The 24,919-nt window shown below is 40.5% G+C and overlaps 3 protein-coding genes across 3 annotated transcripts; all 3 read left to right on the plus strand.

Annotated features, from left to right (window-relative positions):
- The first annotated feature begins 7,210 nt into the window (after positions 1 to 7,210).
- LOC107135411 (olfactory receptor 4D6) lies at positions 7,211 to 8,246 on the plus strand. Its single transcript, XM_015477286.1, has one exon. The coding sequence runs from the start codon at positions 7,226 to 7,228 to the stop codon at positions 8,168 to 8,170; it is 945 nt and encodes a 314-aa protein (XP_015332772.1). The 5' UTR covers positions 7,211 to 7,225; the 3' UTR covers positions 8,171 to 8,246.
- Positions 8,247 to 14,046: 5,800 nt separating this feature from the next.
- Positions 14,047 to 14,984, plus strand: LOC107135412 (olfactory receptor 4D9-like). Its single transcript, XM_015477287.1, has one exon. It carries the CDS (start codon positions 14,049 to 14,051, stop codon positions 14,982 to 14,984), a length of 936 nt encoding a protein of 311 aa, XP_015332773.1. The 5' UTR covers positions 14,047 to 14,048.
- Positions 14,985 to 21,617: 6,633 nt separating this feature from the next.
- On the plus strand, positions 21,618 to 22,600 carry LOC107135413 (olfactory receptor 4D10). The gene has a single exon (XM_015477288.1). It carries the CDS (start codon positions 21,665 to 21,667, stop codon positions 22,598 to 22,600), a length of 936 nt encoding a protein of 311 aa, XP_015332774.1. The 5' UTR covers positions 21,618 to 21,664.
- The last annotated feature ends 2,319 nt before the right edge of the window (positions 22,601 to 24,919 follow it).

The following is a 24,919-nucleotide window of genomic DNA, read 5'->3' on the forward strand; positions in this document are numbered from 1 at the left end:
GTAAAAAAAAAAAAAAAAGAAAAGAAAAAAAAAGGAAACTTAAGTGTATATTGCTAAATGAAAACAGCCAGTCTGCCAAGGCTACCCACTGCACAGTCTGGCTGTATGACATCCTGGAAACTATGGAGATAAAGGAAAGATTATTATCAGGGCTTGCGGGGGTTAGGATAGAGGGGGCAGAATTTGGCCCTTTTCCTCTTTCAGTCATCTGTCCCTATGTTCCTCCGGCTTGTCTTTCCTGCCCCTGCCTCACAGAACAGCACTCTCCCTCCTCCCGATGTCTTGGAAACACACGTTTATAAATGATATTAGCACTGAGGTGACATGGATACCTTACATTCCTGGGATATATTCAGGTAGCAGCAGGAAGTGACTATGGAGGAAAAAATGAATAATGTAGAAAAGGCTTAAATAGGTGCAGTTTAAATAGATACCTTGTGTTTCTGTTCTTATTTTACTTCAGAGAAGCAGTGGCAGGAGGAAGAGAGGAGCTTTAGAAAATGCAAGCAATCACCAGTGTGCCTGAGGGCTCACCTTACTTGGACCATGCACATCCACCTGGGTTCACTGAGGTCCACTAGGGCCATCAGTGAGAGGTGATTCCTGCCCTCTGAGGATTTGGTCTAGTGAAGATGACAAACACATTAAAAAACATATGTCATCTGAAATGAGATCTTTGGAATGTAAGGGAACTCATAGTTCTCTTCTTGTACTCTAACAAGTTTCAGAATAGCCTGAGACAAGCAAATGAAAATCAAAATATCAGCTTAGTTATTGATAATGTTCTATTGAAAGACACAAATTTGATTTGGCCTAATGGCTACCCTATAATTCTGTACTCCAAATTAGTCAGGCTAACCCAGCAGGAGCAGCCCTGCATTGCTGGGCTTATTAGGTAACTGAGAATAAACATTTGACATGCTTTTGAAAGAGAGGCAGATCCCAAAGAAATGGAAGAAAGATCAGGGGACCCAGCTACATTGCCTGATTTTTTCCCCCAAGCTCAGCCACCCTCTGAGCCTTGCCTGCCTTCCTAGAAGAGGCTGAGTGGAGGAGGGAGCACAGACCAGGGGTGCCACGTCAGCCTGCACTGACATCTCACCCATGACCCCAGAGGCCTCCGGGCCAGGGGTCCAATCTAATGGAACCCAGTTTGCCATAGTCTCAGTTCAGGCTTCTGAATAATGAAGATGGTCATATTCAAACCTGGATCTTTTCAGGATTATTATGAGCCCAAAAAACAGAATGGATTCTTTAAAATATCCCAGAAAAAAAAATTAAAAACCTATAAATGTTAGGGATTCTTATTATCAAATAACATTTCCCCAAGGAAACATTCTCAGGTGCTCAGGACTGTGCTAAACCCCTGTGCTCTTCTCTCCCCATTCTCATGACACCCCAGTTACGATTACACATGACATAACCCCTGTTTCTCCACCAGACGGCAAACTCCACAAGGGAGACCATATTTGTTCATTTGATGCACAGAAAACACTAAAGAAATGTTTTGATTGATGATTATAATTGATCCTTTTGAAGGAAATCAATTATGTGATCCAGTTGTGACCATTGTCACATTTGTCCTATGGAATTGACTTAAATATTGTTGATAAAATTGGCTGTAATGGGTATGAATGATATGAGGACTTTGCATAAAGTTCATTGTTGAGGTAGCCTAGGGGAGCAGCCTTTGGGGATTCCTAAGTCTTCCTGTACAGTTTCATCACATCCTCATTAGATGTCTTACCATAATAATGGGTGTGTGTGTGTGTGTGTGTGTGTGAGAGAGAGAGAGAGAGAGAGAGAGAGAGAGAGAGCACATGTACGTGTTGCTTAGTAACTTTTTAATAACTCCCATTGCATCTGCAAATTTTGCCATTGAAAATTGCATTTCCTACAAATATCCATCCTAATTCCCTGTGATGACACTATATTAGACTCCTAATTCCCTGTCTGTGGGAACATTAAGCTGGGCCTGTGTTCAGTGAAGATGGAGGAACTGGCAAGCTCATCCTTCTAATGCACAGGTAGGTGAGGGCATCCTGAAGACGGTCTGTAGGCAACTTCAGCACACATCAAAAATTATGATCTTGATTGTGTTTGGCTTTCAGTTCCTGAAATGTAAAATAGCCATGGGCAACTCTTTAAATGTATCCAATTTCAACTAACAGCTTTAGGATGATTACGTTCTTCTGCCTCTTATGTAAAATATTGGGCTTCTTAAGACATGTTTAAATTAAAAGGTAATTTTTATATTTAAACTTATCCCATAAACATTTACTAAGTACCTATGATGTATAGGCCAATAACTGACATGGGACCTTTCTGAAACAGAAATTGAAAGTGTCTTGGTATCAAGGAAAGAAACACAAGTATATAACAATGATAACATTATGGTGATATTAATAGCCTATATTTATATAATGCTTTGAAGTCTACAATGGTGCTCATATGCATTAAAGCATTTAGGTGATTTACACAACACCAATGAATAGTAGATGTAGCAGGAGGTTGAAAATGGGGTAAAGCAAAGCAAACCCTTGTTGGGATCTACTGCATATCAGACACCGACACCCATTCATTCATTCACATGTGCAAAAAGAATTATTGAATAACTGATATATGCCAGGTAGGAGCTACAGATTCAATAGTGACAAAATAAGTTCTGTCTTCAGGGAACTTACGTCTGGAGGAAAGGACAGAAACAGAGACATTGTGATAGGAGGAGGAATAAAAAGCTAGATTATCACAAGCAAATCCCACTGCAAAGAAAGTCCAATGTTCCTCATTTCATGCAAAAAGATTCTGAAGAGTATAATGGTTAAGTAGACCCAGGTCATGGAGTCAAGTTTCAAACACCTGCACCTGACTTCAAAGGTTGAACTCTTTTGATCAAACTGCCTCTAGTTTTGATAGTGCAATTATAGAAATGTCACCATTTGATCCTGACCTGTTATTGAGTCTAATAGTCTAGAACTTTCTAAGGTAATTGACCAGAAGAGCAAGTAGAATAATATTAATTCAAAAGAGAAGCCAATAATAATTAGTTTTAACCAGTTCTCAAAGACCAAAGTTGGCTGGTCCCAGGTCTCTACAGAAGGCCTCAAGCCAATGACTCATGGCTCCATAACATATGAAGAGAAAAACTGGTATAGTTTCCCTCCCACAACTCTTTCCTTAATAAGTCAATCATCTTAGAATAATTTTACAGAGGGCTGGGGTTATAGCTCAGTGATAGAGCACTTGCCTAGTATGTTCAAGGCCGCAGGTTCAATGATTACTCTATGTGACTCATGATACATTTTTGTTTTCAAGTATTTGTCAGTTTCTTATTGATTTATGAGAGCCCTTTTATATCAAAAACATTAAGCTTGTTTTATATTGTGTTTTTTAACAGATATTTTGCCAAGTTTTTCATTTATATTGAGTGCATTTTTGTTTTGTAGCACTAGGGTTCAAGTATATTTAGTTGTTAACTTATTTACAGTGCTTTTGAAACATAAGTTTCATATTTTTACTTAGTTAAATATAATAATCTTTAGTGTAATGCTCTTTTACTCTAAAAATTATGAAAACATTTACTGAAATTTTTTCCTAATATTTTCCTTGCTTTGATTGTTTATATTTATATTTTTTCCTGAAAATTTATCATTAGTTGATAATATTTATTGAATACATAATACAATGATAAATGAATAAACACATGAAATAAAATGGGGAAGCCATAATAAATAAATCATAGTTTTCTTATTTCACTGGTTATCTATACAGTTATTCTAAATTGAAAACCCATCTGTAACTCACAATGTTTTATGTCCTAATAAGGTAGGACCACTTTTCTTAACCTTTATCAATCCATCATTACGGAAGAATCTATTATTAAGTGAAAAAACCCTTAGTTTCCCTTTTCTGTGAGAAATTTAAAAGTGTGGCAATTTATTTCAGTTCATAATATCTATAAAAAGAAATCAAGTAAACTCTATTAGAATTAGGCCCCTTATAGTATCTTAATCATCAGTTAAAATTAGAAAACTGACATATCATTTGATTTTGTAAGTCCATTTCTAGGAATTTTTCTTAAGGAAATCATAGATGAGCCAGGCATGGTGGCACATGCCTATAATCCCAGTGGCTCAGGAGGCTGAAGCAGGAGGACTGTGAGTTCAAAGCCAGCCTCAGCAACTTAGCAAGGTGCTAAACAACTTAGTGAGATCCTGTCTCAAAATAAAATATAAAAAGGGCTGGGGATGTGGCTCAGTGATTAAGTGCCCTGGGTTCAATCCCTGGTACAAAAAAGAAAGAAAAAAATCATAAATGCACACAAAAATGCATTTATAAAATGTTTAGTGCAACATTATTTTAAAACACTAATTAGGGCTCAACCAGGCAAACTAAAGGGGTTAATACTAGTTTTGTGGCCCCTCCCACCTGCATATTCAGAAAGTCTGACTCCTCCTCCCAGGACTGCTATTCTCCTGCTGGTGCTCATTCCACTCTAGCCTTCCCCACCAATGCCAGTCAGACCAGCCTGGATCCCATATCCTATGAAAACCTGTCTCACCTCAGTAAGCCTCGTATTACCATCGCATCCCACAAAGGATTGGGAGACTTTATAGCAACAAGGACAAACACACAATAAAACAATATAATGTAAATAAGACACTGTAAAGAGGCCACCCACAGGGGAAAAAAAGAGAGAGAGAGGGAGTAGGAAATGAAGCCACACATGCTCTTGAGTGCATGGAAGGCAAAGCAGAGATATGTAGTTAGTCAGAATATCCTCATTTTCTAAGAAAATGAATCTTATTGGTGTCCCAGGAGAGTCCCCAGTACATGGGTCTACAATAAAGTGAAAAAATAAATGAAATTTCTTATGGAGAAAATTGAATAGATCCTGCCCTCAACACAATCATAAGATGGGCGCTCACCCTTATAGATACCCTTGATAAATATGTTCCAAATTTATTCTCTCTGCTACTTGCTAGGTGGCAGTAAAAGAATGAAAAAAGAAAGAAAGAATTGGGGGCAGGAGGAGGAAGAAAGGAAGGGAGGAAGGAGAAGAGAAAGAGGAAAGGGAAGGAGAGAAGAGAGGAGAAAGGGAGGGAGGGAGGGAGGGAGGGAAGATGGGAGGGAAGGAAAGAAAAGAATGAAAACTCCAAAGAACCAGCTTTACATAATGTATTACTGGATGCTGGCATATTAAACTAGAAGTGCATCATATATCTTAAATATACACCAAAAATTGTAAAGTTTTAAAATTAAAAGAAAGAAAGAAAAAGAAAGACAAAAGCAGCAATTCATTTTTTACAGGAATGAACTCATGTTCACGGAAAGAACATCAGGGACCTTGAGAGCTCACAAGGTTTTTATTTAAGAGGTTTTCTGTATGCCTTGCCTTTCAAATTAGACCATAAAATAGACAGGACTGAGAAAAATAAATACCTATGCAGTTATTAATAAGTTGTTTATGGACTGCTGTACTCTGCTTTATTTCAGAGAAAGTGCTTTTTTTTTTTTTCCTTCAATCTGGTAGAATCTCTTCATTGTGATTCTGCCTCTTTCAGACATGATTCCATTGCTTCAAATACAGTTGTCTGCTTTCTACTGTTGAAATGGATTTTGGTCATCTCAACTATTTGAATTTTTAAAAATTATCTGGAATATGAGTTCTTAGACATAAAGATATTCTTATTGAAAATGATTTTGTCCTCTGATGGCTGGTTTCTGATTTGAAAAGGCTATTTTTGACATGGTATAGTAATAGGAGAAAATCCTTGGAATACAAGTCAGTGAATCTTGCTAAAATTCTTTATCTTTTACTGACTCAAATTTGGTTCTGGACAAATCAGTATCCTCTATTCATTCCTAAACTAAAAGTGTGGGTTGTCATCTCCAAAGTCTTGTGAGGTTTTAATGATCAATTTTTCTATGACATTTCAACATGCCCTGAACAATCATTGTAGGTAACAAATCTACCAAAAGCCCTCATGCCCCCATGAGATCCAGGTTTCCCAAAGTGTCAAACAGGAGTTCTGACGAGAGTCTGGTTCTTTTCTTCCTCTATGTCAGGGGATGAGAAATAAATAAATGAGGCCACTCAGTAAGTGGTTTAAGCCTTATCTGTGTTTAGATTAAACCAACATAAGATCCAGACTTTGGAAGAGGGGTATGGTGGAAAACTACTAGAGCTTAATGGAAAACTATTCACTGGACCACTTATTAAATACACGAAAGTAGACTTTATTCAAAACTATTGCAAAAGCTATCACAACTATTGCAACAAGAGAGATGGAGCTCAACTCCAAATATAACAAGGACAAGGGGAGATTTGTAGCCAGTAAGCAAGGTGAGAGAGTCAGTGGAGAGGAAGTCACTAAGAGGAGAAACTAAGAGTAAGATGTTGTTTATTAAACTGGCTTAAATGGACTCTTGCTAACAGTGGCCAAGGACTTGGATACAGGGTTTTCATATCAATGATGGAGGGTGAAGAATTTGGCTAGATACCAAGGGTGGGGAATTCTCACTAAACTGACTTAGCAGGACTCTAGCGGAAACTGGGCTTGGCAAGGAAAGACGTGGAAGGTCAAGGTTGAGCTCACGTTGAGAAGTTCAGAGGAAGTTAACCAAAATTTGGACAAGGAGGAAGTCTTTGCCAAAAAATGATTTAGATTTGAGTCCTTGAGTTGAGTCCTTGAGTTGCCATCCACCACGTAGAAGGTATGCATCTGCAGTTATGCAGGTGTGTGAGTAAGTCTTTAACTGCTCTAAGCCTCAGCTTCCCTATACACAAAGTAGGTGTAATCATAACCATTCACAGAGCCTTCATGAGAAGCAGTCAAGATAAGATTGCTTTTGTAGGTGAACGCGCTTGGTAAAGTATAAAGCTTAGCACATATGAAAAGACCCTTGCAGGTCAGAAGATAAACCACAGGCAAATGACCATAGTCCATTCATCTCTCTGTAGCCAGTGAACAGGTAAGAGTCTGACGATTCTGCCTGTAAACCCAGAGTATTTTTAACAGGAAAGAAGGACCATAAGGATAAAGAATTTCCCGAGCACAGAGGGAAGACTCCAGCCCAGATTTCCTGAGTAGTCAGGATTATCCAAATGCTTGAGGGAGACTTATAACATATGTGATAAATGATGTTGCCACTTCATGATGCCACATTCCAAACCCGAACTCATCCTCTCCCTAGGTAGACTTGGAAGAGGGCCACCCCTACCATGGACCAGATCAACCACACCAATGTGAAGGAGTTTGTTTTCCTGGAACTCACTAAATTCCAGGAGCTTGAGTTCCTTTTATTTGTGGTTTTCCTTCTTGTATATCTAACAACTGTGCTGGGAAATGCTCTCATCGTGGTCACCATCACCTCTGAGCCCCGCCTCCACACTCCCATGTATTTTCTCCTGAGGAATAAATCAGTCCTGGATATTGTCTTTTCATCGATCACGGTCCCCAAGTTCCTGGTGGATCTTTTATCACAGAGGAAAACCATCTCATACAATGGCTGCATGACACAGATCTTTTTCTTCCACTTTGCTGGTGGGGCAGATATTTTCTTCCTCTCTGTGATGGCCTATGACAGATACCTTGCTATCGCCAAGCCCCTGCATTATGTGACCATCATGAGGAGAGAGGTATGGGTGGCCTTGGTGGTGGCTTCCTGGGTGGGTGGTGGTTTGCATTCAATTGTCCAGATAATTCTGATGCTTCCTCTCCCCTTCTGTGGACCCAACATCTTGGATGCCTTCTACTGCGACGTGCCCCAGGTTGTGAAGCTGGCCTGCACTGACACCTTGGTTTTGGAGCTTCTCATGATCTCTAACAATGGACTGGTGACCCTGCTGTGGTTCTTCCTGCTCCTGGGTTCCTACACCATCATTCTGGTGATGCTAAGATCCCACTCTGGGGAGGGACGGAACAAGGCCCTCTCCACCTGCACCTCCCACATCCTGGTGGTGACCCTGCACTTTGTGCCTTGTGTTTACATTTACTGCCGGCCCTTCACTACCCTGCCCATGGACACAGCCATATCCATCAACAATACGGTCATCACTCCCATGCTGAACCCCATGATCTACACCCTGAGGAACCAAGAGATGAAGTCAGCCATGAGGAGACTGCAGAGAAGGCTGGTGCCTTCAGTGAACAGTAAACTGGGGTGAGCAGGTGCGTGGAGGCTGGAAATCCAAGACTGGTTTAGTTTCCTCCAACTTCGAGCCCAAGAGTAAGAGAGAGCTGTCTCTTTTCTCATCATCATTCCACTGTATACTTTTATAGCCACTCAACAAGGAAGAGATGAGACTGAACTATGTGGGCCATCTGGTTTGTGGCCTGCGAAGAAGATTGAAATCAATAACCTGGATATTATATTTGTGTTACCTATTGCTCTTTTGCTGACACTGACCTCCCTTTTACCACCTATTATACATAAATAGCTACTCATAAAATGTCCTGAGAATGAAATATGATCATTACGAGGACGATAGTTGTGGAGGTCACCGTTCCCCTCACTAATCAAGCATTCAATGAATGTTCCCAATTACCTTTCCCTCTACTCCCAAATATGCATGCACACAGCATATAGACATGTCCATTACACACATGCATCTTCTGATAACTCTGTTATTTCCAGTCAATTATTAAAATCACTTGTTGGTTTTATATTTTGAGTACAATATCTTAAATATATTTTGTCAACTAGAGGAAAGAGAAGAAATGTTTTAAGCTGTGCCAGGTCAGATACAAACATGAACAAATGTATACATAAACTAATGGTTTCCTATTCTCAGGTCCGTTCTATTGATCTGCCTCCTGAAATTAATCTCAAAATTACTTGTATAAAATATCTGCATATCTGCATAAAATCCCCAATGACAATTTCTTTTATGTTAACCTGCACCTCCTTTTCCCCTCTCTCTCCACTTCACATTTTATCCCCAGAGCTTTTATAACTGGAGTAAAACTACAAGTTTTGTCAATGTATGCATAGACAATCCAAGACAAGTACTTGTAAATTTAAAAAAAAAAAAACTACCAAAAAATACCTTCTGCCCTTGAGGCCTATTTTTGGTACCAGGAGAGAAAAGAAGCACTTTGTATACAGGGTCATTGATGAATGACCACTGGGCCTGTGTTGGAAGCCACCTCTCTCCCAGTGGAAAGGATTGCAGTGGAGTGGGTATGTAGAGAGATGACGGATCTCCCTTCTCCTCTGTGCTTGCCTCAGATCCCACCCCTCAATCTCCAATAGTCATTCAAATGTAAGCCAAGAGAAGTAAGAAAACTCAGAAAATTGCAACACATTGAACAGTTATTTTGACTGTTATAATATACTTATATTTGGCCAAGAAGGTCCTGGTAGGTGACACACATCTCTGATCCTCCCTGAATACTAGAAGACAGACACATTGAGCCAAGACTCAATCGCATGAGAGTCCTTCTCAGTCTTTCTTAGTCTATAACCCCTTCAAGGAGCTTTATTAAATATGCTTTCTGAATTGTCCCAAAATTTAATACCAAAGATATAGCATGCATCTTTTTATGTACTGAGGCCCTTTTAAAGGCCACACGTCATTGAAAAAGCCAAGATATTTTTGCTTTCACCAAGAACCAGTTGTCCCTTTGGACATACTGTCCCCATTGAGAATTAATAATAATGTCACATTACATGTTTCTTAGACCAATGTTTCCTTAAAATCCAGAGAATCACAAGGTAGATTTATGTCTTCTGGGGCCTTGTAAAAATTTGGAAAGTAGAGAAATGTGAACATCTGTGTGTGTGTGTGTGTGTGGACTTGCTTGCAGTAACCGTTTGGAAACTGTTAACTACCTCCCTCTGGAACTGACTCTCAGAAGAATGTCCACTCCATTTCCACACTCACTTCCAAATCCCCTTTGCTAATTCTTACATTAGGCTTAGACCTGAGAGAATAGAGCACGTGGCAGGGACAGGTGGGAGCAGGCAGAAGAGTCATGATGATGTGGCTCCCTGAGTCTGCCTTCCCAAGGTGAAGAGGTGCCACTGAAGTCTGGTAGAACTACTCTTCAGAAGTACTTCACCCTCAAACACAAGAGTTCCCCTCCATCATGTGCACCTGTTGGACACTGAAGAATGTGGGTAAGGAGACTGGACACTCGGGGTCTGAGATATTATTAGATATTATAGTATCTAATATTATAGATATTATACATGAATATCATGAGCACTAAAATGTGCCAGATATCTTAAGACTCTGCAGAAATAGTGGAAAACTTTAACACAGGCTATAGAGAAGTAGATGTCAAATATTGGGAAGTGAAAAATGTCTTCTAAAGAAGAAGCCACAGAGATGGGGTCAGCACAGTAAAAGAGAAGGCAGATTTTGATAGGAAAATTGAGACAGTATTACTTTATGTATGTATATGACTGCATGACCAATGTGATTCTACAACACGTACACTCAGAAAAATGAGGAATTATATCCCATCTGTGAAAAAAAACAAAATGAGTTACATAAAAAGAAAAGATTTTGTTCCAGTTTAGAATTTGTCTGCAGGGATCATGAAGCCTCTGTCTACAAAATACATGTTTCTTAAAAAAAAATCCAAGTTCCCTTAAAACCCATGGAGGTTTCAAAGGCTACTCTATAGGCATACTATGCCCAGGGCTCACCAAGTCACCTTTCCCTTTCATCTAGAGATAGCTCTATTCTCAAACCCACAGACCCAGTCCTAAAGCCTTTGTTTCACTTGGTAAATTTACGCAGATTCATTCAAACAAAAATAAGCAAGTTGGTTCAAAGAAAACCAACTGTTCTTTTATAGAGCAGTATCTTACATTTTGCAAACATCTTCATAATGCTTTGTGTTCTGCAAGGAAGATGTTTTTCAGAAAGGGAAAGGAACCAATTTAATTGAAAGTCTACTACAGGTCAGGTATTTCATAAACATTGTCATATTTCCTCCTTATGACACCTAGTAAAGTAAGGATTGTGCTTCCCGACTTATGGAGGGAAGTGAAGGATTTGTTCCAGGTAACAAAGGAGCAAGAGTTAGAATTCCAACCCAGCTGTGCCCTTTCAAAGCTCTTCACATTGTCCAACACTCCCTCACAATGAATGGCTCCCAAGTGTCACAACTGAGGTTCTGAGGTACAGAGAGGCAAAGCAGATACCTCAAAGCCAACGAGCTAATTTATAGCCTGCATCAGGAAAAAAAAGAATAAAAATTAAAATTCCCTGGCATCCCTGAGACCCAGTCAAAAATATAAGCAGAATAGATTCCTCATCTGTGCTTGTTCTAATCTTTCTCATCCAGACTCCAATGTCAATGTTTAAAATTCATGAGATGCATTTATTACCCAGGTTTATTCATTAATTTGAAAAGCATGTATTGAACCCTCACACGTGCCTCAGACTAGGCAAACCTTTGACAACATTAGGATAGACAACACTTTGAAGAGACTGGAGGAATCTGGAGTCTAATAGGGAAATAACACTGAATTAAATAGTGCTAGGCATGTAAGAAGTCAGTCACAGTAAATTGTCACAGGTACCAGAAGAGAAGTGGGTTCGGGGAATAAAAAAGGAATACCCAGACGGGATCTAGTTAAGGGGTGTCATGAAAATTTTCACAGAAGAAAGCACCATGAACTTGAATATGAACATGGGTGTTTGCCAAGGCAGATAAAATGAGAGTCTGAAAGTGGGCAGGAGACGGTGGACAGAGGGAGCCAGAGGAACACAGATTCAAAGGAGTAGACTGCAAAAAGTTGCATGAAGTTTGAGCCATTAAAACCGAAAATCAAAAGAAACAGGTCAAGATGGAGGAAATTCAGGAATGCTCTTATAAAAGAAGTTAACCTTGGTTCAGCAGGCAACAGCGAACCATTGAAAATTCTCAAATAAAGGAATAAAGTGATCCATTTATGGCATCAAGGTATTTCTGGAAACAACAGAGAGGATGGATTAAAGATGTAGACCCAGGAAAAGGAGACCAGTTAGGGAACTCCCACTCTAGTCTAAAGAGAGAATATAAGGGTTTAACTGAGGATAAAGAAGAAGGAACAAATCAAGACAAGTGTTAATTTTGCACGGGATCCTGGTTCTTTGCAACGTGAGTAGCTCAGGGCAAGTCTCTTGTATGAACTGTGCCACCTGTCAGTACAGACGGTGGAGACGACTGTGCCTCACATCTGAATGAACCGGAGAATAAGACAAGTAGCCTCAGTGTGTTTATCTACTTGGTTTCTCAAGGTTATCATCCTCCAAAGCTTACTTTGACACAGTCCACACACGATGCCTCCCAGATGGACACTGACCTGGGAGCTTTCTATCTGCGATGGTGACAGACGACTCAGACAGATGCTCAGGCTGAGCGTGGCTTTTTTTCTCTGAGTTAACTTATGTGATGCTGCCACTCTCCTAAGTCTCCTCAAGAAATTCTTGAAGTGACATGCATATAAAATGCCCTGGGCTGAAAGTCAAATACTGATGTCACCATTAGTTTGCTATCTTGTTCTCTATATGTCACTGAAGCCACAAGAGATCTCTCCAAACTGACTCAAATGGAGGAATAAAAGGGATTTATGATTCTCTCTGCTGCATCTGCCCCTTCCTCCCCACCCAAGAGTTCATAATACGTAAATGTACATGCTTCGTGGGCAGTGTTTGTTTCCATGTTGAGCTGGAGTGAATGGGCAGATCTGCACTGGGCCAGGAAAGGCAAGTCCAAGGCTGAACAGACACAGCTTACCATAGATAGGAGGGGAGCGGAAGGAAGCCTATCTTGACCTGACTGCCTATCTCACTGATATTCTTGCATTTCATGTCATTCCTCCATATCTGCATGCAACTTTCTTCATGAATAGAGCTGTCTGCCTCCTCTCTCTAACCATCCATCTCATCTTCTTTGTGTTGAACCATTTATGTAAACAACTGAGTAGCCATGAAATGAAATAAAAAGCAAAGAGAAGAGACGTCATTTGCACGACATATTATGTGAAGCTCATAGAAGGGCACTGGAATAAACTTCTACTGTGATTGAGAAAGAAAATTGAAGGAGTGGTGAAATCCACCATTAAAATGTATTTAAGGGCTGGGATTGTGGCTCAGTGGTAGAGGGTTTGCCTAGCATGTGTGAGGCACTGAGTTTGATTCTCAGCACTGCATATAAATAAATAAATAATGGTCCATCAATAACTACAATTTTTTAAAAATTTAAATTTTTTAAGGGCTAGGGATATAGCTCAGTTGGTAGAGTGCTTGCCTAGCATGCAGAAGGCCCTGGGTTCAATCCCCAGCACCACAAAAAAAAAAAAAAATTATTTTAAGACTTTTTTGTAAAAATTATTCTTTGATTTATGCATCTGAAATTGGCAGGCAGTGTGGGATAGTAGAAAGATCCTAGAATGAAGAGTCAGGAGGAAATTTGTCTTATTTTTTTCTCCTTCACTGATTTTCTCTATGGCCTTAGAAAATTGACTTACTCTTACTGTGTTCGGTTCTGGTATTACGGAAGTGGGAATAATAGTGTCTTTCCTCAGACCACAGAGGGATGCTATTGTATTTCAGAATGCAGTTACTTTTTAAAAACTATCATGTGCTTTTCAAAAGGATCCCCATCATGTTGTTGGTGGGTGTTATTTCATTCCAATGGCTTTTAAGCCATAGAAAGAAAATAGAAAGTGCATCAAATCGGAGCCGCTCTGATTCAGGAAGATTCAGGAAACCCAGAGCCCTTTCCACAAGGCCTTTCTTCAGGTTCCTTCCTTAGTAAATTCCAGAAGTTGGTTTTAGCAGAATCATGGGCCCCCTCCCTCCTAGTACAGCAAGAAATCAAGAGATCTACTCCAAACCATGACGTGCACTAACCACGGAGCTAAGGGGAGGGGAAGCAAGTGATTTTCCCAGGTGATACAGCCAGTTCCGGAGGACATGGGGCAATGACAAAACCAGACATATATGCATGCTCTGTTTCTGTGTAAGAGATAAACCATGCTTGATTTCACCATCTCATTAATATTTACTTCAAAGGTGTCCATGGAGGAAAAAGCATCATTCAATGGCTCTGAAAAATCACACCAGGGTGACTGAATTTATTTTTCAAGGATTGACCCAGTCCCGAGAGCTGAGCTTGCTCTTATTTTTCTTTTTATCTATAGTTTACACAACAACTGTGTTAGCAAATGTAGCCATCATGGTCACTGTGACCTGGGAGTCCCGCCTTCACACCCCCATGTACTTCCTGCTCCGCAATCTCTCTGTCTTGGACATCTGCTTCTCCTCCATCACGGCTCCTAAGGTCTTGGTGGACCTTCTGTCAAGGAGAAAGGCCATCTCCTTCAATGGGTGCATCACCCAGATGTTCTTCTTCCACCTCCTTGGTGGGGCAGATATTTTCTCCCTCTCTGTCATGGCGTTTGACCGCTACATGGCCATCTCCAAGCCCCTGCACTACGTGACCATCATGAGTCGGGGGAGATGCACTGCCCTCATCGTGGCCTCCTGGGTGGGGGGCTTCGTCCACTCCATCGTGCAGATCTCCCTCTTGCTCCCGCTGCCCTTCTGTGGACCCAATGTTGTTGATGGCTTCTACTGTGACGTCCCCCAGGTCCTCAAACTCGCCTGCACTGACACTTTTGTTCTGGAGCTCCTGATGATTTCCAACAATGGCCTGGTCACTACCCTGTGGTTTGTCCTTCTCCTTGTGTCCTACACAATCATCCTGACCATGCTGAGGTCACACACTGGAGAGGGAAGGAGGAAAGCTATCTCCACCTGCACAGCCCACATCACTGTGGTGACCCTGCATTTTGTGCCCTGCATCTATGTCTATGCCCGACCCTTCACTGCCCTCCCCATGGACAGAGCTGTCTCCATCACCTTCACTGTCATCATCCCTGTCCTGAACCCCATGATCTACACCCTGAGGAACCAGGAGATGAAGTCAGCCATGAGGAGACTAAAGAAAAGACTCTTGCTCTCTGAAAGAGAATAGCCTACTTATTGGTTGCAGACCAAGGTGGGAGTAACATCATTGAATTCTTTTCTTACAATAGTAGCTATTGAAGGTTGAGACTCAGCCACACACAGATTAACTTTAGCAGAGTATTGCACACACACAAAGGATCAGTGACTTGGAACACTGGTTTTAAAAAAATATATACCAGTAGAAAGTTTAACAGGAAAAATGCAGCCCTTGAAGACCAACTGACAACAAGCAGGTCATAATCCTGAAATATAAGAGGAGTTCTTGGTGTTAAGGCAATGGGATAAAGGTTAGTGTTGTGATGATGTTCAGGCAGTGCTACAACTGTCTCAACATAGTGAGGCTCCAGCAGCTAGCTCCCAGTTCTTCACTAGTAATTCTGTAGCTACTTCTAAGCACTTAATATGTACCCAACACTGTTGGAAAACATTCTTCTCTATCACTTGTGCTTTGTCAGTAAGTTTGGAGTCCTTTTTAAAATTAACTCACCTATGACATGTACTAGCACAAGCCCCAGAACCATTTGGTTAAACAATCCTAACTCTTAAGGATTTCCTATCGTCTTTCGCTCCTTGTGACCTTGTCAGAATTGAGTCTGACCTGGGACTTATAAAGACTAATTTTATAAATCCCCAATATATAACTACAGAAATGGCAAGGATCTGGGGCTATCTACCCCACTGTTCATACCAGCTATACCTTAGCCATAAACGAGTTTAACTCATTGAAGAAATAAAACCTATCACCCAATAATGTTTTTATTTTTCATATATGTACTTCCTTGTCATTTCCCTTCCTGTGGTGTATTAAAATGCCAAGTTGGTAGCCTATTTCTCCTTTCTATTTCCAGTCTCTAGAAGGACTCTTGATCCATAAGAAGCTTTAAGTCAATGTTAGTTGACTCTATGGAAAGAAACAAAATGATGCATGTAGAAGATGATACCAAACTATAGTCTTTAGCTTTTACTATTTAAAACTAACTTGATTTGGGGGTGTTCAGTGGTAGAGAGCCTGCTTTTCATGCATGAGGCCCTGGGTTTGATCCCCCACATCAATATTTAGATACTTCTTCATGGAACCCAAATGAAATAGAAATGACTAAATCAGAGTGTACTGTGATATTTTTTTAAAGAGAGAGAGAGAAAGAAGAGAGAGAGAATTTTTAATATTTATTTTTCAGTTTTCAGTGGACACAACAACTTTATTTTATTTTATGTGGTGCTAAGGATCGAACCCAGCGCCCCACGCATGCCAGGTGAGCGCGTTCCGCTTGAGCCACATCCCCAGCCCATATTGTGATATTTTATTCAAGAATACAACATCCTTGTGTGTGTCTTCATGAGGCCACCAAATTAAGGGCTATGTTCGGACCATGTACACAAAAGAAGAGGAATATCCTAGACCAAATGAGTGTGCACACAGATGCTCATGCATCCAGAGTTCCAACCAGCCTGCACTCCAAGGATGTACAGACAACCCCAGTACACCTGAACTAAAGGGAGTCATGTACAGGGATGGAACAGGTCACCTCTTTCCTCCTTCTAAAGCATCAAATCTAGCAAGATCCAGATAAGGCATTCACTGAAATGTAATTAAAAACCACTTCTAATAATGATAATATTACAGAATCATATTCCCTATATAATTTAGTGGGACCAGATAGGTTTTGGAAGTTAAATTTCTTAGATTTTAGAAAGACAGAACAGTGCATTATTATATATGACAATTATTTCTCCAATAAGGAGCAGCTGATACCCATACTCATTAATATTTCCAAAGGAAAATGTGTACATACTCTGACCAAGTGCAATGAACAAAACATTAATTCAGACCGAATACTGACTCAAAATTAGTTCAGATCAAATCCAGCTCTACTACTTCATGACTTCCTAAAAATCTTTCAACACTCAGCATCTGAAGATATCAGAATGACTGGCAACACAGGCAGAGACTGGAAAAGAGGGCGTAGTATGTGGTAGGCAGAACAATCCCCTGTAAAGGTACTCACATCCCAATCCCCAGTCTCTTCAAACGTGTTATATTGCATAGCAAAGGGGAATTAATGTTGCTAGTGGATAAAATTAGGATGGTTATCCTAATGTGAACCCAAGGTCAAAAGTGTCCTTAAGAGTGGTCAAATTAGAAGACAATGTCCCATGTCAGGGTGTTACAATGTGACAAGTGCTTGACTTGCCATTGCTGACCTTGACGAGGGACGGGAATCTGAGTAAATTTCTAGAAGCTAGAAAAAGAAAGGAGATGGATTCCACCAGAAAAAAATAAAATAAAAAGAGCAGCCTGCTGACACCTTGACTTTAGCCCAGTAATACCTGTGTCAGGTTTCTGTAAGACAATAAATCGTTACTGTTGTTCTAAGCCTCTCATTTTGTGATGATTTTGTTACAGAGGCGAGAGAAAACTAACACGAGGATTGTGCTTCAGTTGAAGGCCGAAAGGCAGCAGGAAGTGAGTAGGGAAAGGAAGAGAAAGAAAGATGAAAGCAGCAGGGGCCAGGGGTGGACGGGCAGCTCTCTGCCAACCCAGAAGGGTGGCCTGAGAGTCCAGGAATGTGCACTATTCCCAGGCACAAATCTCAGGTACCAGTGCCATGGGCTGGAGCAGCCAGTCTCATGCTGTCACTATTTTATGGACTCCACATGGGAAGGAACAGAGCACTTGAATATGACGTGTCGGTCATACACTCTGAAACTTCATATGTGATTGATTTATTTGATACCAAGCAAACCACTCCCAGACTTTATGAAAGAGAAACAGAAACAGCATTTCCAGTATTCACACAGCAAATTACCTTCTTATTAAATAGAAAATGCCATCCACTGTAAGATGAATTTGTCACTTTTACTAAGACATGATAAAGATGAAACATTTTCATGAAATATATTACATGTACTCATTGACTTTTAAACACATCTTAATTTCAGGAACATTAAAATATGAAGGAAAGAAATACTCCATCTTAGAACTTAAGATACAAGGTAATTGGCCACTGTGACACACACACACACACACACACACACACACACACACAACACACTTTCCAAAAAGAGATAAATGAAAACAAACAAGTTTTATTTTGTCATCTCTGTGTTCTAGGAATGTAGACCCACCTAAGACAACCATTAACTCACTAGTAAGAAGCAGACCACTCATAGACAAGTTCTGGTCATCTACAACTCACACTACATTATTTATATGCAGTTCATCAGTTGCCTGATATTAAAAGAAAGATTGAAACTCAGATTTTGCTTCATTTTAAAAGAAAAAAAAATGTGCTGTCTCTAGTCCCTTACTTTGGAGGTCATGGAGACACCATCCTCATATCTGTCTTCTACCAAATATCTGTCTTCCTGGCTGGGCACAGTATGGCTTGCCTGTATTCCAGCAACTCATGAGGCTGAGGCAGGAGGGTGGCAGGTTCAAAGCCAGCCTCAGCAATTTAGCAAGGCCCTAAACAACTCAGCAAGACCTTGTCTCAAAATAAAAAATAAGGACTGGGGATATGGCTCAAGCGGTAATGTGCTTGCCTGGCATGTGCGGGGCACTGGGTTTGATCCTCAGCACCACATACAAAGATGTTGTGTCTGCCGAAAACTAAGAAAAAAATATTCTCTCTCTCTCTCTTTCTATCTCTCTCTCTCTCTCTCTTTGTCTCTCTCTCTCTCTCTCTTTAAAAAATTCTCTCTTCTCTATCTTTAAAAAAAATAAAATAAAAAATAAGAAGGGCTGGGGATGAGGCTCTGTTGTTAAGTGCCTTTGGGTTCAATCCCTGGTACAAAGAAATAATTTTTTAAAAAATGAAAAAAATACATGCATATACACATACATCTTCCCACTAGGATGTCAGTGCCATGAAGGCAAGAATGTGAACATTTTACTGTCTCACATTTCTGGTACCTACAGATGTTTGCCTGGTATATGGCAGCCACTCAGTAACATTATTTAGTGAGTATTAGCTTTTTTAAATTATTCTGTATGTTTAAAATATATTAAAAATGCCAAAGTTCACACATCTTTATGGCTAAGTAAATCTCCACTGTGTATATATAAAGAAAATGCAATATATAAATATACAATGCAGTTCTCCTCAGCTATAAAGAAAAATGAAATGATGTCATTTGCTGGCATTCTTGTTCTGATTTAATTTTACCCTTTAAATTCCATCTTCATTTAAAAAAAAAAAGAAGTCCAATATAGATTCAGAATTCTCTTCAGCAAAACTCGTGGCACAGTTCAAAGACCCCACTCAGTTCCTTTGCATATTTAATATGTCAGGGTTGACAACCTGAGATTCTTCTCATACAATACATATTTGTCCCTTCCATGTGTAGGTCTATTCCTTTCTTTATGTCTGCTGATTTTCATTTAAAGTAGTAAATAATGGCTGAGATGGAAAGAGTAGAACTAAGGATCCACTGAATTCTGGATCTCCTGGACCGGACTCCATGACCCTAGAAATACCAAAAACCAAAAATTCCTATTCCAGGTGCAACGATGTTACTTCACACTCTTGCTGTTCCACGGATAATCGAGTTAATATAAAAAATCAAATGGTACTGTGTAAGCAATTTACCAACTGATCTTTATCTAGCTATGTATTTACTTAACTCTCCCCACAGTAAAGGATCCTGTATGACATCATGTGAGAAGCAGTCAACATGCGTACATTTCTAATTGTCACCTACGACATGCTGTGCAAAGGGACATCCAGGTAAGGAGCCACAACTTCTCTGCTGGATGAGAAAACAAAGGGCAATGAAAGGGCTTGAAGTCCAGTTCTTTTTTTCAAGCTTATTCACAAATATATCTAGTTCGACCACATCATCTTTTATACTTTTCAAAACACACAAATGGACGTTGGAAAGATTTTAGGTACATCCACCTGCTTTGACAAATAACTGATGGAGCTGAAGATAAGGGGATTGATTTTTCTCTCTTGCCATTGATAACATGGACATAGACCAAAAGGACTTTTTCCAGTAAATGGATTGTTTGCAAACGTATTAGCAACAACTTAATAACTCCCACAGAAACCCATCACCACCAGAGCTAGCCACTTGCTTTCCACTCCCTTGTCCAAAAATATCCCTCTCCCTAGCTCTCCTAATAGGCCTGGGAGTAAGGGACTAGTACCGGAGGCAGGGACACAGTGGAACAAATTGAAGCCAAAAACCAGGTTGGTTTCTATTGTCTCTAAACAATTTGGACACCAACAAAAATGTGTCCTTCTGTGTATGCACACGCGCACACACACACACACACACACACACATACACACACACACGCATGTTTTGGTAACATTTTAATAAGTCCCACTGAAACCACACCAACAAACTGCCATCAGCCATGTGACTTGAACTTTTTTTTTCCAATATATTCCCTTTGCCATTCTCATACTGAGCCTGAGGCTGAAGGGCTTGAACATGACCCTGGGACACAGTGCAAAAAAACTTAAAGATGTGATTCTTGGAGTCTGTCCTTTATTTCCTGAAAAAGGAGCAAGGACAAGAAGATGTTTAATCCCCCATTGAACTTTACATTTGGAAACAATTTTTTCAAGAATTAATGCTACTGTTTGTTACACACTGTACCTAACAGCATACAACTTTTAGTTGGAGTTGGATTGAAGGAAATAGGACTTCTAGTTAAGGCGGAGGCATGCATACTGAAATCAAGATGCTGTTATTGATTAGGTATCACTAATTTGACTTGAATATATTCCAGGTATAGCAAATGCTGCAGAGCCAAGATGATCATCTCACTGACAAGCAAAACGGTGGGTGTCAAACATTGGGAAGAGGGAGGGTGTGTTAAGAAGGATGCAGAATACAGTCTGGGTGTGAGCAAAGTCATCATGCATTTACCAAGAACCTTTGAGTTGCTTCTTGGTGACGTTTCCTCAGACTAATTTAATGGAAGAAGGGTTTCTGCCAAGTGCTTTTCTTCAGATGGACTTTTTCAAATGTCCTTGCAATGTGAGATCTTAACCTACATGGATTGAAGTGGGGAAATGTGAAAGAAGATAGCATTGCCTTCCATCCTCTTTCTTTTCTTCCATTTTCAGCATCCTTCCTTGAATCCAAAAGATATCCCTGCTATGTCATGAAAAACAGGAATAACACTATTTCTGACCTAATGGGTGAAGGTAAGAATTAAAGACATCAACATTCTGTGCCACACTGGCATACAAAGCACTCAGAAAACAGTAGCTTTTATTACTGCTAGAAATGATTTTATCATCTACCCTCTCTCCTTGGCTATCCAAATCTCCCTTTACTTCTCTAAAAAAAAACATATCTCCCTTTTTATCATGCATTGTCTTTTTATTAAAGCAGAATAAATGCAAAAAAAGTTTTATGATATTGGAAGCTGGTACCCAAAGCATCAATTTCAACCTTGGTGATTTCATGTTTTACATGTGCTATGTAAATGTCACTACTTAACAGACTTTCTTTCCCAAAATAGTTCTATAGGAAAAGGAATGAATGGTACTGTGTGTGAAATGTGATTTGCTCAACAATCTGACTGCAATGTTTAAAATATGGAAAGCTTAACAAACTGCATACACTGCAGCCATGCAGGGAAGCTTGAGAGGACAGCAAAATAAATAGCCCTTTCTTCATACGACACACCTTGGAACCAAAGAGCAAAAGGAGGATGACTCCATAGAGATGGAGAACTGCACCAGGGTAAAAGAATTTGTTTTCCTTGGCCTCACCCAGAATCAAGACGTGAGCTTTGTCTTGTTCCTTTTCCTACTTCTGGTGTACCTGACGACTCTGCTGGGAAACCTTCTCATCATGGTCACTGTGACCTGGGAGTCACGCCTACACACCCCCATGTATTTTTTGCTCCGTAATTTGTCGATTGCCGACATCTGCTTTTCCTCCATCACAGCTCCCAAGGTGCTGGTGGACCTTCTCTCTGACAAGAAGACCATCTCCTTCAATGGCTGTCTCACTCAGATGTTCTTCTTCCACCTTATTGGGGGGGTGGATGTATTTTCTCTGTCAGTGATGGCTCTAGATCGATATGTGGCCATCTCCAAGCCCCTGCACTATGTGACCATCATGAACAGAAGCCGATGCATTGGGTTAATAGTGGGCTCTTGGCTGGGGGGCTTCGTCCACTCCATTGTGCAGATCTCCCTCTTGCTCCCACTGCCCTTCTGTGGACCCAATGTCCTTGACACTTTCTACTGTGACGTCCCCCAGGTCCTCAAACTCGCCTGTACTGACATTTTTGTACTTGAACTGCTCATGATTTCCAACAATGGGATGCTCACCACACTGTGGTTTTTCCTGCTCCTGGTGTCCTATTTGGTCATATTATTATTAATAAGGTCTCAGGCAGGAGAGGGCAGGAGGAAAGCCATCTCCACCTGCACCTCCCACATCACTGTGGTGACCCTGCACTTTGTGCCCTGCATCTATGTCTATGCCCGGCCCTTCACTGCCCTCCCAACAGATAAGGCCATCTCTGTCACCTTCACTGTCATCTCCCCTCTGCTGAACCCCTTGATCTACACTCTGAGGAACCATGAGATGAAGTCAGCCATGGGGAGACTCAGGAAAAGACTTGGACCTTCAGACAGAATGGACCAGTAGTTCCCTCCTGTCCCCGCCTTTGAGAATGTTGAACATCAGGTAGACTCTCTTTGCTACCTGATTTCTAAGTTTTCTATTTCTACTAAGATAAGCATGACTTTCAAAGATTCTGATCAGCATGCCCCCAAAGTAAACAGATGTGCTTCGTGTCCCAGAAGAAAGTAAACAACTAAGGTCTAGAAATACAATCTAAATGGTGGATTAGAGGAAGGATACGCTTCCCAGAATGCTCAGCACCAGACTTAAACAGCAGAAACCGTGCTATCAGTGAGGTGGCTCACTAAGGGAATTCACTGAGATCCAATACTGGATGGCAAAAGAAACCACAGAGACACAGAAAGTCAGAAACTTTTACTATAAAAGAAATAATGCATCAGAGATGCACCAGCTTGACTGGCACCTGGGGGAGCCTCAGCTGCTGAGGGGAGGAGACCACAGGCAGAGAGACAGAAAAGCTGATGGAATTTAAAATATTGGCTTGGTGGGGAGGAACCTGTGGCATAGAGACACATGTTGATCTTAATGGACCCAGAGCTGGTGGGACAAGTGGTTCAGTGAAAATCAACTGAAATCACTCAGCCCACAGCAGTCTGACAGGAACTATTTATAACTGCAGCACAGCAATGAGCAGAGTCAGGAAATCGGGAACTCATAAAGGAAGTTGCAGGTGCACCCAGCAGTTGCCTATTTGTGATTCCCAGAGTGTGCCTGAACCAGAGTGACTGAAATAGGTACATGGAAAATTCTGCCTGGAGAATACACATTCCAGATACCAAGGAAAGAGAGCTCCCTTTGCTGCTGACTCCCCATCAGAACTATTGGGAAGATGCCTATAGCAGCCACACAGGAAAGGTTGCACTCCAGGGTGGGTACTGGGCAATTCACATCCATGGAGGTAAATATGAAGCCTCTGGAGGTTTAGTCCTTATGCCCTAAAACTGGATTTTACTGGAGGTCTCTGGCTTTCAGAGATCCATTAGAAACCAGCATCTCCCCAGCAATGGAGGACATGGATCAAATTCGAAATAGCCACCAACAGAGTTCCAAAGATCAGCTAAAGCTAAACCCCAACTACTGGAACTTCCAGTTCAAACTCTGCACCACTCACACTGCAGGATTACACCATCTGTCAGCATGCACCTGTCTACGCACCGTGTGCTGAAAGACAGGAGACTGAGAGCTACCACATCCAGCTTTGCCTCCTAGCCACAGTGGCTGGCAGCTGGGTGAGGAACACAAAGACATCAGACTTCACAAACACCAGCCCTTGAGCCAGGGTTACAGAGTCAACAATGAACAGAAAGAATGAAAATCCATCCCTGCCAACAATTTTGACCACCAATGGAAAAAAGCATTTTATTTCCCATTAAGATGTTTTCTTTTTTTCTCTCTCATTTCTTTTCTTTTTTATTCTTTCTTTTCTGTATCTCCCCTTTTTTGCCTGTCTTATTTTAATTTTTTTAATATTTTTTCAACAATTATTATATTTTGGTTTTTTTGGTTCTATGAGATTTTTTTGGGGGGGGAGTGTTAATGCTTACTGCACAAATAGGTTTATAAGATAGATAGATATGGGTATGCAAATATTCATATAAATTTACTTATATTTTAATTGATTATTTTCTGCACCTGTTTACTATTTAATCATGGTTTGACTTGGGTAAGGTATAATTATATGTGGGTTTGAGTTGTTTTGATCCTGTTTCTTTGTTTGTTTAAACCTTGGTTTTTGTCCTCTTCCTCACTCTCTCCCACCACAAATAGCCAAATTTTCCTGTTCCTTCCTCCTTTCTTTCATTTTCTATCTTCTACTTCATTTTTATTCCCCTTCTTTACAGCCATCATCTGCTACCTATATCCTTCCTCTCTTCTCTTCCCTTTTTTAAATATTTCAAAATTTTGTGCCTTCCTACCCCATAGTTGAGAAATTGTAATCCCAACATCTAACAGAATTATATAGTACATGTGATACCTACGTCATTCATATTGTGATGATTAACACGGTGGATGATGTAGTAGACACCTGCTGTTCAATGCCTACTCTAGTAACAGTTTTTGATTGTTGATGCTGATGTTAACTGTTATTCCGAGTTAACACTATAACAATTAGTGTTACAGATGTCAAAGCAGACACTAGACATTTTTCTTTAGGCTATGCGCTAGTGCTATTCCTGGCTCCCTGCATTCTCTAAGAGGTTCTGGAAACTGATTGGTACATTTCAGATATTTCACGATCAAAGAGTAAAATTCCTGCTGCCAAGCAATACTCACAACTCAGTCAATAACAGCAGATCTCACCCCACACACACTCTAGCCTTA

Source organism: Marmota marmota, unplaced genomic scaffold (genome assembly GCF_001458135.2).
Source record: "Marmota marmota marmota unplaced genomic scaffold, marMar, whole genome shotgun sequence".
Taxonomy (NCBI): Eukaryota; Metazoa; Chordata; class Mammalia; order Rodentia; family Sciuridae; genus Marmota; species Marmota marmota.

What these genes read in the sequence shown, in the direction of transcription:
- LOC107135411 (XM_015477286.1), top strand. Translation starts at nt 7,226, where the DNA reads ATGGACCAGATCAACCACACCAATGTGAAGGAGTTTGTTTTCCTGGAA.
- LOC107135412 (XM_015477287.1), top strand. Translation starts at nt 14,049, where the DNA reads ATGGCTCTGAAAAATCACACCAGGGTGACTGAATTTATTTTTCAAGGA.
- LOC107135413 (XM_015477288.1), top strand. Translation starts at nt 21,665, where the DNA reads ATGGAGAACTGCACCAGGGTAAAAGAATTTGTTTTCCTTGGCCTCACC.